The 14,252-nt window shown below is 40.2% G+C and overlaps 1 protein-coding gene across 5 annotated transcripts in view; it reads left to right on the plus strand.

Annotated features, from left to right (window-relative positions):
• ALDH1A1 (aldehyde dehydrogenase 1 family member A1) overlaps nucleotides 1-14,252 on the plus strand; it is a 61,561-nt gene that overhangs the window by 28,960 nt on the left and 18,349 nt on the right. For all 5 annotated transcript variants that reach the window (XM_048503948.1, XM_048503949.1, XM_048503950.1 and 2 more), the window contains 2 exons: nucleotides 10,544-10,648; nucleotides 11,585-11,725. In XM_048503948.1, the coding sequence (XP_048359905.1) occupies nucleotides 10,544-10,648; nucleotides 11,585-11,725 (246 nt within the window). The remainder of the gene's footprint in view (nucleotides 1-10,543; nucleotides 10,649-11,584; nucleotides 11,726-14,252) is intronic.

Consider the following 14,252-nt stretch of genomic DNA (forward strand, 5'->3'; position numbering starts at 1 on the left):
GAGGGTTTGTTCGGACTATTTTCTTTATTGGTAATTGACATCTTTCTCAACATGTCAATTACCATTTTTAAAAAAATCCAAGCTCCTTTAATAGTGCAGGCGGGGAGAAATGATAACTACAGGAGGACTGGAGCAGGAAAAATACAAGAAAATCCACCATACGGATGCTGCATTCCACGTGGAAACAGTCTAAGACACATAATGGTAAAGTACAATCTGCCTTTACACAATAAGGAAAACATTTGTACAGGTACTTTGCACCAACATCTTGAGCCTGTTACCCACAAATCCTATTTTTTTAATATTGCTATGACAACTTATGCTAACAAGTCATCAGTCTGTTTCTTGGCATATTTTTCTATGCAATAAGAAACAGATATACAAACATGTCTCAAGTATCATGAAATAGAAGAAACTAGAATATAATTTTTACTGAATCACTCCATGGCTGTCAGCTTAGCAATATGGGCCTTGAATATTTTTTTGTATTTCAAAGTTATTAAAAGGCAAGACACCCATAGCAAATAGCAGCCAAGTGGAGCAAAGGAGAATGCTTCTGATGAGCACGTTCTGGTAGGAACACTAGAAAGAACATAAGATTGAACTTCTCAGGGATGAGTCTGTTCTCTGCAAAACTCTTGGGAATCCTCTCAGAGCATATGTGAGATAGGATATGAATCAGACTTTTTAAAGATAAAAACAGTCTTGCAGAATTATTTAATTCAGAATTATTTAATTCAGAAGAACTATCAGAAGTCTTTGTTGAAATGTCAACACGGGATGAAAAATCCAGTTCCTAGACATCAGTGCCTGTCAACATTAGTGTACCACCACTGAAGTTAAATTTCTGAGATAGTGCCATGGCAGTTTTAAAATCATATATATATATATGCAGCCCATGATGGCTATTTCTTGGAGTGGTTTTCATGTAACATGGCGAGCCATGGAGCCAGCAGGATGGAGTACAGATAAGGCAAATAACAAGGCAGGTGGTAATCAGTGCTATGGTTAGGACTGCAGGCCTTTCTGCTTCGGCCTGTTGTTCCGTGAATCACTGTAGACTGTTGCTGGTTGGGCCACCCATGTTGGGCCACCCATATCTTAGATCAAGCTCACACAATTTCTGATCCACCATACCAAACATAATCCACCATCTATTATTAATGATGTGCCAATGACTGATAAGCCCTAATTTTGTATTCCAAGAGAATTTTGTACCATCATTTGTTTGACTGTGTGGATCACAAGCACAATGGAATGATTAAACAACCATTTCATACTATAATGAAGTTGATATGGACCAGTCCTGCAGCCATCATACAGTAACACCAATTGAGTTGTGAGAACTGGCCTAACTTACCGTAAGTCCAAATGTCCTCACTTCAATGGATTGTAGGTTAGCTTAAGGGTTAGCTTAAGGATATCCTAACTGAACTGAATCCTGCATTCCTTCCACGCTCTAGGTTCAATCCAGAAGTAAAGGAAAAACGTTAATAAAAACTGGTGGATAATGAATGCAGGAATGGGCTTTTTGAAATGCATGCCCTGGTAAATATTTTACCTGGGTGTGCTCATGTTTTAAGTAATTACTGTTTAACCGTTCACGTTACCCTGTGAATGTTTCTCATACATGAAGCTGCCTTATACTGAATCAGACCATTGGTACTTTGAGGTCAGTTTAGTCTAGTCAAACTGATAGTGACACTCCAAGGTTTCAGGTTGTCTTAAGATTTATAATGTTCTTCCTTAGAATGGTAACACTGGTATTCCTTTATAGTCTACAATCCAAATATTAACCAGGGGCAACCTTACTTAACTTCTGAGATCTGATGAGATCACTACCAATACCTGATCCTTATTAAATAAAGTTGGCATAGATTGAATCTGGGTCCTTTTGCATGCCAACCAGATGCTCTACAGCTGAGCCATGGTCTCTGTCTATTACATGCTGGCAGAAATTTTTTTAGTTACAGTTATTTAAGGACAAAAAGAAAGAGAGAGAAAGTATGATTTACTAAATAAAACAACCTTATCATTGGCTTTTTCTGCACAGCAAAAATAAAAAATCTTCCAGTTATTTTAAAAAGAACCATTTCGCATTTTTTTTTCTGCATAGTGCGAAGAAACAAAGCATTGCCAGTGAAAATAGGGGATTTTTTCCCGCCATTTTGGGCAAACAAAATGAAAATGTGTCATTTTTTCCAATTTTAATTTTGTTTTCAACAAGGTGTCTTCAAAGCTATGAAGATACCTCATTGAAAACAAAAAATGAAAAATGACATGTTCGTGGAATCACAAGGCAAAACTAAGTTTTTCATGTACTTTAAACACTGAAATTGCGAGTGACTGTGATGCAAGCAGAAGAAATGTCCATGGAAAATCTTCAGCAAATGGAAGGTGGCATGGAGGATCACTGCAGTGGCAGAAAATGGCAGACTGAGTGGCACAGAAAATGAAAGTGAAAGCTTTGAAATTGGGTGGGAGAAAAATAACATTTCCTGAGCTCTACACAGCAAGTAGGAAATATCTTGAAGCCGTCTTGGGGAAAAAAAATGCTAGTTTAGCACTTCCAAAATACAGTAGGTTGACCTGAAATAAAAAGTCTTGAAGACTGGGAGAAAGCTGTGCAAAGTTCTTCCTCAAATGCTTCTTTTTACGTCCTCAAGATGTTTTACTTGAGCTATGCAGAAAAGCCCAATATTAACCTAAGCCTTGTGTTTCTTATGTAGTCTATGGGCAGGCACACACATGGTCTGTGCCTGCATAGATCAAGTGTAGTATCTCTCTCTCTCTATTTTTATGGCTGATTATGCACAACATGTTTGGTGCATGGTAGGGATGGATGTCGGTCACAGCAAGATTTCTTGTACAGACATATTTCTTCACTTTTCATTTTCTCCCTGCAGGAAGCAAGACCACTTCTAGCACAAATTTAATTTTGTTTTGCTGCCAGGGAAGATTTGCTAGCCAACACAGCAGTGCCCCGGACATGTTCTCTCTGCCCACAACTCCTACTCCCTTATGCTGTTTTGCATGCTTTGCATGCCTTCCTCCTTGCCTGCCCCCTCCCCCACTGCTGTCACCTTCCTGCTTCTGTAAGGGCACATAAATCCACAGATCAATATCTCAATCTGTCAATTTAAAATAACAACTAAGAGGGCTTTTGTGAGGCAGAGTACAAGAAGGGGTCCACCCCACATCCACCACTCCGCTTCCCCCCTCCTGATGGTTGGGAGGACTTTTAAAACTTTATTTCACTGAAGCCTCTTCTTTTGCAGTAGCAACAGCCAGCAAGAGAGAGAAGAAGAAAGGGAGGTGGTATCAGCTCTACTGTTGAGACTTCCCTGTGTGATGAAATATTTGCCTTTAAAGCTGCTGATGGGCAGCGTTAAGAGAACCAGAAGGACCAGAGCCCATTTGTGGCTTCAGCAAGCAGTTTCAGGGTAGGCACTGGGCTGCCTCCTCACATGTAAATAGAGAGATGTGAGGAAAGCCCTCTGCAAGCCCAGTGCATAGAGAACAGCCTTGAGATAAGCAGCCTTGAGATAAGCATTTCATTTGTAATGGGCCTATGTATGGTCTCTACATAGTCATTCAAAAATAGTAACAGAATATAATTTGATAGCCTGAAATGCCTTAGGTTCTCTTGTCTTGCCTCCCACTTTGTTCTCCATACAGTGATACAGGAGGATCTTACGTGTATATTACTTCACAATGTGAACTTTGTTATGGGTGGTCAGGCTGTACAGCAAGAGACTCTTGGACCTTTTCCACATGCACAGCTTACAATAGATTTTCTCAGTGGTTAAACCTTGTGTCTTAGAAATGTTTTCTGTGAAATCATTCCACACACCTCTATTTTCCCCCTCCCCTGCATAGTATTTTCCCTTGTCTCTTTAGTTACATTTTCCCCACACACTACTGATAAAAATGTATTACTCCTAATGGTGATGGGATGTCTTCATTATGCAGAAGAACAACCCTCTTCCTTTTTCCTTTTATTCAGGTTCTCTAGTGTTACTGCAAAATTACATTGTTGTGGCAATTCAAAAAATGGCCCAGGCTCTATTTCTACCATTAAGAACTACCCACACAAAATGGAAGCCGAGTAACACTACTACAGCAAGTGCTGTTACTTGAAGGATGAGGGTCAGGTGTTTGGTGGGACAAAGAAATAGTAACTGTTTCAACATGATTGCATGCTCAAGGGAAGATGGCTCAGAAACGGATTAAAAAACATTGTGGTAAAAGTACTCGGAAAAATATTGGAGGAACAATTTGGTGGCAAGATATGTTGTAAACAACTCATTCAAAAGGAAGGAATGTCAACAAGGACTATGCAATGACAGATCTTGGTCCTTCCAGAGCATTGTATAGTAGTCATATTAATGTGTATTAGGTATGCTGTAATTTTGAAAAACATTCATTTTTTTCCTTATAAGTGAAGGCAAACTTTGACTATGATTAAAGTTTAGTTAAATTGCTGAGGGTGGAAAATAACTGTCTTGCAAGACCAAGGTACTAGTTGCCTTTTCTTGGTCTAGATTACATTAATGTAATAGAATTTAAAGAAGTTGCTGTTAGACTTTGGAATCTGCATTTTTACCCCTCGCAAGTCTGCTTTAATTATACACTGCCTGATGAACACTTTCCTCCATCACATTGGATCAGCTCAGCCAACAGCTGCCCCTGGAACTTTTGACACCTTTGCCTTGCAGTGCTCCATTCAATGGTGTCAGAACTAAAGCCATTCAGAAAGGTAGATCAGGCAGAGAGGCTGAGGATCATCAGGAGTTTTCCTATGAGCGCTGCTACAATCTTTAAAAATCTTGGCATTATCAAAGATTTTGTGTACAGGAATATTTAAAACCCCCAACACTCTTTTTGACACCTCCACTCCCATTTTTTTTTCAAAAGTCAGATTCTGTGAAAAACGGAAAACACATGTTGAATTATGCTGCAGAAGAAAGCCCAAGCCTCAATGAACAAATTAAACACAACTAAGGACTTTTAGCTTTTAATGCTTGTTCTTGCTCATCTGAAGATAAAAAAGGCTAGACCCAGAACAGCTGTTGATGGTAACACATACTCTTGTGGGCTTATTTGTTTACTTCCAGGGACGTGTATTTGGCAAAGCTGATTTTTCCTTTAAAAATTGTGGTAATGTAAAGGAACCAAAAAGTGGATCCTGGAAAATGCTGATTTTTTTTATATGCTGTCCTGACCTCCTTGGAGAACTATACAGTAAAACAGTACTGAATAGGTACATGGCAACAAGAAACAGACCCTTTTTCTGTAGCTGTTCCTAGACTTTGGAATACACTCCCCATAGAGGTCTGCCTTGCCCCCCTCCCCTCTTCTTTCAAGATAGCAAATAAAAACAATTTTATTTAAGAATACTTTTGACAGGACTTTAGGAAGTCATATCATTTTTTGTATGTTTTTAATTGATATTTGATTTTTTTTGCTGGGTTGTGTGTCTGATTTCATGGTTTCTAAAGTCTCTTTCACATCTTTTAACATGTGGGTGGGAGGAATGTGCTACATGTGATCCTCAAGATATCAGTTAGCCTGAGAGGCATAACATGCAAATTTTCAATTGTGGCCCAGAACCCTGGAGGTTGTCTTCATTCACCTGATAAATCATAATAACTGAAAAGAGCTTAAGTGAACATGTTTGTCACCTTGGGCACTTTGCAGTGGCTAGGCTGTACATCATCATCCCTGCACTGATTGTTGCCGCTTAGAGCCATACAATAGCCAAGTTATGATTTACAGTAATAACACAAGGAGATTATAGTTGATACTAGCTACAAAGCCTTCAAGTTGATTCTAAAGGTAGTGATAAGTAAATGTTCGCAGAACCTTCAAAAAGATTTTTTTCTCTATCATAGACAGATATGAATTTGACATATTGTCGCATCACACAGCTCTTACACTAATATTTACTTTTGTCTTTGTCTCTCTTAAAGATCCAAGTAGAGATTTGCTTCATTTAACACTTCAGTTGCTTTGTACTTGTGCCTGATTTGCCCACAAGATTATGGTTCAGTTTTTATGTTGTAGTTTTTAAAAAAATATATTTCTGGACCTGGCTATAGGTTTCTTTGTAAAGTTTTTAAAAATCTTCAAGCAAGATGGAGGACAACCGCTTTAAAAGGTTATAGCCCACCCCCATGCCCTTTTTATTGGGCATACTATACTCTGCATTAAGATGTAAGATGACCCCCTTTTGGGGGGTGGGTTGGCACTTGGCATATCTGGGAAAAAAGTACCCTTGCACTGAAATATTTATTTTGTATATACAAGGGATTTGTGGTTGTCTTCTGCTTGCATGAAAGTTAAAATGGCACATGAGAAAGACTTCCCAGCAATTTTAAAATAGATTTGGACTGTCTTTCATTGCCATTGAATATTCCAATACAGTGTCTGAGCTGCTCAGATCATAACATATTAAAGATTATATTTTGATTCTGATTATTTTTAAAGGCTGCTATGCTTGAGGGTTAGAAAAATAACTCTCTGCTTCACAGTGCATTCACAATATAAAATGCAAAAACAGTAAGAAATAAACAGGGGTAAGCGGAGTAAAGCAGTAATAAGATGCACAGCCACTATCAGAAATTTCTGAGTAAAACGCATGGAAGGAAATGGGGAAATGAACTATGAAATTTGGTGAACAATTGTTTTAGTTACAACACAGTATATTATGCAAGGCAAATCCTGTTACAGTGAATAGAACTTCAACTCTTAGATTGGATCCAGCCAGCTTTTCCTGTGGTGCAAATGGGAGGGGGTTTTCTTTTGTCCACCCAAAAAGCTGTGTTGGGGATCAAAAATATTGCTGGATCAAACCCTCTATGGCTTTGTTTTCAAATGTATTACTGCCAATGATAGTTATTAACATGAGCTTAAATGTTGTTCATGATGAGCATTTGCCCTGGGAACAATTTCATGATGCAGTAATCTTACTGAAGCTAAGTGGGTTTGGGGCTGCATCCACTCATTATTGCATGCTGTACTAGTTATTCACAGTGGATAATCCTGGTGGATTATGCATGCACAATTTATCACAGATTTTTCTAGTGGTCAAACCTTGGAAGCAGTTTCTGTGAAATCATTTCTCACACCTTCTTTCCTGCTGTCATTTTGGGTTTTCCCCCCTTGTCTTTTCAGTTTTATTTATTCCACACGCTACTGGTGAAAACCTGTTATTCCTGATGGTGGTGGAGTGTCATCCATGAGTGTCATCCTCTTTTTTTTGTTCGTTCCATCTATCCATCTATCCATCTATCCATCCATCCATCCATCCATCCATCCATCCATCCATCCATCCATCCATCCATCCATCCATCCATCCATCCATCCATCCATTACATTTTTAAACCGCCCACCCCTGAAGGGCTCTGGGCGGTGTACACCAGGCCAAAACAGTATTTCACACAGTGGCCAAAGACAACATTACACATCATAAAATAACTTAAGCTAAAACAGTTCACAAAACTCATAAAACCTAGTAGCATCAGTATAGTAGAATACAGTACAACAGGATTATAAGAGTGTGGCGCCCGGTCCCAAGGCCAAGCGGGGGCAACAGCGTAACTTAGGTGCTATATTGGGCGTGCCAATGATATTTTGCACCATTTCGGTTCAGTCTCATTATGAAGTGGTGATTCAAAAATGTCTCGCCCTCCATTTCTACTATTCAGAACTACAAACCCCAAATGGAAGCCAAAACAACTCCTTGAGCAGGCACTATTACCTCAAAAAAAATTAACCTTTCCCCCACCCCTATGAAGAACCATACTTTTCAGCTAATTTTGTAGCCCCCCCCCCGCACGGAGAACCACACGTTTCAGCCAGATTTGATCTGTAGTAGCACTTGATCATTCGTGCAGAAATCCACCATTACATGCAGTGATTACTCCTAGTCCTCTTTGCAGTCACCCCCAGCTTCAAAATCATCCTCTGTCCTAAAGTTACATTGATAATTCAATATGAAATTGGCATAGCTGGTCCAATTGACCATGCTAATTTGTATCACTGTCTGAGCATTAAGAATGCACTTTCTATGTCAGTGGTGGCAAACCTATGGCACGGGTGCCAGAGGTAGCACTCAGAGCCCTCTCTGTGGGAACGCGCAAACAGAGTCTCCCCCCCACACACACACACACACATCTAGGCCGGCCTGGGCCACTGGACTTGATTATTAGCATTAAACCTAAGATCTTGTTTTGAGGAAGCAGTGTAGGTAACCTTGTTAAGCACTGTTAACCCCCACTGATTTTCATGCGAAGAACTAAAGCTCAATCCTTTACCTGGGAGTAAGCTGGCAATGGGGCTTGCTTCTGAGTAAACCCTCCTAGGGTCGTGATTCACCTGTTGGAAGAGTTGCAGGGCTGCTTCAAAGCAAAGTCACCGACTACCACCAAGCTTACTCCTGAGTAACGCACACCTTGGAGTCAACCTTTTTTTTCTAAACTAAAACCTTAGTTCTCTAAACTAAAACCTCAGTTTAAATTGCTGTGTTGGTACTTTGAGATAAATAAGTGGGTTTTGGGTTGCAATCTGGGCACTCAGTCTCGAAAAGGTTCGCCATCACTGTTCTATGTGAACTTGACAAAGCTGATCCAATCGACCATACTAGTTTGTATCTCTACCTCAATGTTGCATCACTAGTTTGATATGGCAAAGAAAAAAAGTTTAAAAAAATTCCTTTTGAAACAGGAAAAGGGGGAGGAGAAAATGATAGAAGAGGTGGTTGGGTGTCTACATGGGGATGTGAATAAGGGTTAGGTGTGAGGTAGGGCAGAGAAATAAAGATAATTTCAAAATGATTTCATGTTCAAGGGAAGCTGGCCCAGAAATGGATTTTAAAAACATTGTTAGCAAAAGTTCATGGGAATACAATGGAGGTAAAATGGAAGAAAACATTTTTGGAACCAAATGGAGGAAAAAAGATAAGAATTAAAAGAAAAAACATGTTCGGCAGCAAGATATGTTGTAAACATCTTGTGTGGAAATGGCCTGTGTTTGGTTTGGCAGATCAGAAATTGTGCATAAATTGTTTGACAGTTCAGTTTTACTTTAAGTATACAAGAAAGGTTTTCATAGCGTAAACATGCTGAAAGAAAGATACCGGTTACCAAAGGGGTCTTTAGTGATTAATGAAGGGATGATAAGGATGAATCATTTTTAATCCCCCATCAATAATTTTTAATCCCCTATCAAGACAGTGAAATAAGAACTCCTTTTTCTCTGTATATTCAACTTCCTCCAGTCAGTATGAATTTATCCTGCCATTAAATTTGGGAACAGCACAGGAATTACATACAGTATATACTCGTGTATAAGTCGACCCGCATATAAGTCGAGGCACCTAATTTTACCACAAAAAACTGGGAAAACTTATTGACTCGCGTATAAGTCGAGGGTGGGAAATGCAGCATCAATTGAGGCATCAGTAGGTTAAATGTTTTTGAATATTTATTTCAAAGAAAAACAGTAAACTGGCTCTGTAAGTGGAAAAGAGGGTCAACAAGAACAATATGGTATCAACAATAACTTTAAAAGTACAAAAACCTTAGCTCAACCAGCAACCAAGCTAAAACACAAGAGTTAAAATCCTTCAAAACTGGATTCCTCATCATCATCTGTATGTCCAAATGTAATCCAACTTAGATTTTAAGAGGGATATTATCAGAAATGAAAAATCTACTACTAGCTTCCATTGTAAACAATGGGGGATGGGGTATCCCCTTTGGGGGTCCATAACTTTGGATCTCCTGACCCAAACTTCACCAAACCTGGCTGGTATCATAAAGAGACTCTCCTGATGAGACCAGCCAGGTTTGGTGAAGTTTGGTTCAGAGGGTCCAAAGTTATGGACCTTCAAAAGGGTAGCCCCATCTACTAATAGCTCCCATTGAAAACAATGGGGAATGGGGGCACCCAAACTTTACCAAACTTGGCTGGTATCATCTGGAGAGTCTTCTGAGGGTACCCTGAAATTTTGGTGCCGCTAGCATAAAAACTGCGCCCCCTGCTGGCCGGCAAAGTAAAAACACACACAAAAATTTAATAAGTCGAGGGGAGCTTTTTCAGCATTAAAAATGTGCCGAAAAATTCGACTTATACATGAGTATATACGGTAGATAAGCATACAAATCGTACTTTCTTTTAAAATTGCATTTCTATATTGGGTTGCAAGGGCTTATTTTTAATGAAGCTCTACGTGAGCAAGCTGGACGTGAGGGGCAGAGGGAGCCTTCAAGGGAGTGGAGCTGAAGCAGGACAAGCCTGCTTCCCTAGACCTTTTAAGGCCTCTGCTGCTTGCGGCCCCACTCCCAGTCCCTCCCTTGCAGCCGGCCTCTAACAGCTTTGCCCTTAGTGGCCAGCACCGAGGCTGCCTTTGCCTCCAGAGCAACAATGGTGGTGAGGGGTCAGTCCTATACCATACTTTCTAGGAGGAAAAAAAATGAGAGAAATGGGATAAAAATTTAAGTAACCCTGATTTTTCTTCCTGTCTTATTCCTCCTTATAGATATTTATAAACAATGATTGGTATGACTCAGTGAGTGGCAAAAAATTCCCAGTTTCTAACCCTGCAACTGGAGAGAAAATTTGTGACGTGGAAGAAGGAGACAAGGTAGGTGTTTAAATTGTTCCCTTGTGAGCAATGGGTTTTCTGTTTGTTAGTTTTTCAAACCATTATGGACTAATGAGAGATGTTAACCAAATAGTTCATCAAAATGCACAAATTCTATAAATTACACTGAAAAATTATAAACAGTATTACAGAGCCTTCTATATAGCTGTGAAATTTTGGACTTTAATCTGTACAAACAGTTGAGCTGATAAATGGTTGTATGTTGCCTTTTCAGTAGAATTTGTCTCTTTGTGTGTACAATTAGAAAATTAAGATATTTTCTAATCTAATCAGAGTCATTCAGTTACAGTGTTAATTCAGCCTCCATCCACGAAGTCTAAAAGGCCCCAGTAAACAATTTAGCATGATTATATTTATCAAAGAGGATATAAAGTACAATTCTTGCATATTTTCTTAGAGTTCCTAGCAAACCTGGCCTTGAGAATAATGCTTCCTAGTATAGACTTCTACACAATTTTAGGGTTGTGGGGCTTGAACAACAGACTTGATTTAATTTTAGTTCTTTGTGACTACAGTTCTCACTCCATGGCAGGCAAACCTCATAAGTGATATGGAATTAGTACATGAATATTGAAGCAAAGTATTAACACCAGTGAACCATACTTTAAGGTTAAATAATAGATCTCCTGTTTGCAGCAGACATATAATTATCCTACAAGTTTAAATAAGATGTTTGGGAGCTCTGGGTCTCACTAGATACATTTCTGGAAAAAAAGAAGGAAGGACGTACTACCAATAGTAGCTAGAAAATATTATGGCAGGTATTGTGCTGGTAATGTAGAGGTTAGGAGAGGGGCTGAGGATACACTTTTCAAGTTTCAATGAAGTTTATGACCCTAAAATTTTGGTGATACAAGTGATATGGTTGAAATAACTTGTCTTAAAATTTTGACTTGATATGGATTTTATGTTTAGGAGGATGTCAATAAAGCAGTTAAAGCAGCAAGAAAAGCTTTTGAGCTTGGGTCGCACTGGCGAACAATGGATGCTTCTGAAAGGGGAAGATTGTTGAACAAACTAGCTGATTTGATTGAAAGGGATCGACTCCTCTTAGCTGTGAGTAGACAATGTATTGCATGTTTTTAAGCCACTTGCCTGTTCTTCAGAGGTCACCACCTTTGTTAGTATATTTGAGTATTGACTTCTCCAAGATCTTTCTATGTTGTCACCCAGAGAGATATTCCAAACCTTAAAAAGCAAACTTTTAGAACAGGAATACCATATCTTATTGGGGCAAGCAAATAAATCATGCCCTTTCTGTCAGAAAGTACCTGAGCAAGGGCATATAGCTAAATATCTTGAATTATTAACTGAACCCCAACAGAGATGGATTATTACAAGGCCAGATGAAATACTTTCCCATCTGCCATTACAAAGGTCGCTACTTATCTATCCCTCTCCAGGATCGGGTTTGTCCACACTGTAAAAACCAAGTGAAGACTCTTGCTCACATTATACTCGACTGTCCTAGATATGTGGGTATTAGGAATTTCTCTTCTTGGCTGGCTCTAGACAAATCTGAAAGAGACTTGACAATTCTGTTATGGAGCTTCTGTTAAACAATACAGACGTCATGCTCTTGGAAAAAGTAGCAAAATTTCTTTTACAAGTGACCAAACTTTCTAAGTAACGTCTAATGCTAGATACAGTTTCTCTGTCTGTGTTTTGATCATATGCTCGCTTTGTACATCACAAATGTCTGGTAACGTTCTAGAACTTATTTTATATGCCCAATAAAGGTTGTTGTTGTTGTTAATTGACTTTTTCAAAAAGGATAAAGGAAAATCATATTTGTCTAAGAGATCTCACAACTAATATTTCATCATCTGTTTGATTTTGAACTTTGGATGTCAAAGTTCTTTTTGTATTTAGTAATAGTGATAAAACCAGCCAATGCTGATGTTGGGCCACTCCCCACTCACCATAAGCCGCGGGGTCACCTCTTTAAAAGACACGAGGAAGATGGACGTTCCCCACGTCACCAGCGCCCACTGCGCAGTTGCCCTTAATTTGCCGCTCTCCCACCTCCTTGTCGCGCGGCAAATTAGGTCCTCTGCAAAGAGCAACATTTTCAAAAACCCCGTGGGTGCCGCGGGAGGGTGGGGAACCTCGGCTGTTTACGTGCGGCTGATTCGCTCTGACACACAGCTTCCAGCCAATCAGGAAACAGGAACCACCATTTTGTTTAGGGAGGGTGTCCCCGTCAGAAAGTGCTCGGAAATTGAGACGTGTGCACAACAAGACGTGCCAACATTGCTTTTTTTTTGCTCTTTTTTGCTCGAGCTCCACGGTTTTGCAGCTTGGCAAAGTGCCGCTGAGCACAGGGTTGTCGGCGGTGTAAACCGAAACCAATTTTTACTTTCGTTTTTCTGCCCAAGCAATTTGCAACGGGTAGTGACGTCAGCATGTGCAGACATCTCAAAACAATGCGTTCAGCTTATCCAAACCAACTTTTCGGGTCAGCCAATCAAAATGGAGCCCCGCCTTCGGCTGGCTGCAACTCCCACGTGTAAATGACGCACACGCGTGCCAGCCAATCAAAACGCTCGATTGCCTCTTTGACACTTGATGTGGAACCCCGCACTATTTCCTGAATGGAAAATGAGTGGGGAACAAATGTCTCCGTGGTCAAAAGCCACGGAGGCTTTTCTATGAGGGGTCGCTGCGGGGTTGCACTCAGACGAGGTAAGTGGGGAGTGGCCCGTTGTGGGAGAAAACTCATGCTACATGAACCCCATTGCCACTGTGGGAAGGAAGAGCGGCAAAGCAGATTTGACTCTTGAACCAATCAGAAATCTGAAAATGTCAACTGCATCTAACTGATTTCTGCTTCCAAAGTGCTTACCTAGGTTTCCTAGGGTTGCCAGTTCCAGGTTGGGGAGTTCCTGAACATATGAGGGTGAAGCCAGGGAAGGCAATAGGAGTGGCCTCAGCAAGATACAATGCCATACAGTCTGTCCTCTAAAGCAGCCATTTTCTCCTGGAGAACTGATCTCAGTTCCCTAAAGATCAGTTGTAATTCTGAGCAAGCTCCATGCCCTACCTAAAGGTTGGCAACCCAAAGGAAAGAGCAGTCGAGATTTATGCCATTTTGTAGCTCTGGCTTTATTTACAAATAGAGGTCAGATGGAGAATAAAAGGCACTTTTTTAGGGCAGCAAATCTGTCATCCCAAATAAGGTCTTCAGAGAGATTCTGTATGCTTAAGCCAGCTCAAAGCTTGGCCAATTATATACTGCTGCTCTGCCGCAGTGGCAGAGATTTCTGTACAGATGCACTTACGCTTACAGTGCTGCTGATTCCAGAAGCCCCGTGGTTTGTGAGAATAGAAAAATCCTGATGTTTCCTCTCGCTCCAGCCCCGCCCCCCTCACACACACACACACACACACACACACATATACATACACACACTTCTCACAGGGATCGACGACCAGCATTTCCTTAAAAAAACAAAAAGAATGGTAGCATCCTCCATAATATTGATGTGAGGAATTTTGATATTAAATTTAAAGGGCTAAACCCCGCCCCCCAGCAGTCTTCATTCTTGACTTGGATGGAGGAGTGATCCAGAAGTGGGGTTAG

This window comes from Sphaerodactylus townsendi, linkage group LG07 (genome assembly GCF_021028975.2).
Source record: "Sphaerodactylus townsendi isolate TG3544 linkage group LG07, MPM_Stown_v2.3, whole genome shotgun sequence".
In the NCBI taxonomy this organism is placed as follows: Eukaryota; Metazoa; Chordata; class Lepidosauria; order Squamata; family Sphaerodactylidae; genus Sphaerodactylus; species Sphaerodactylus townsendi.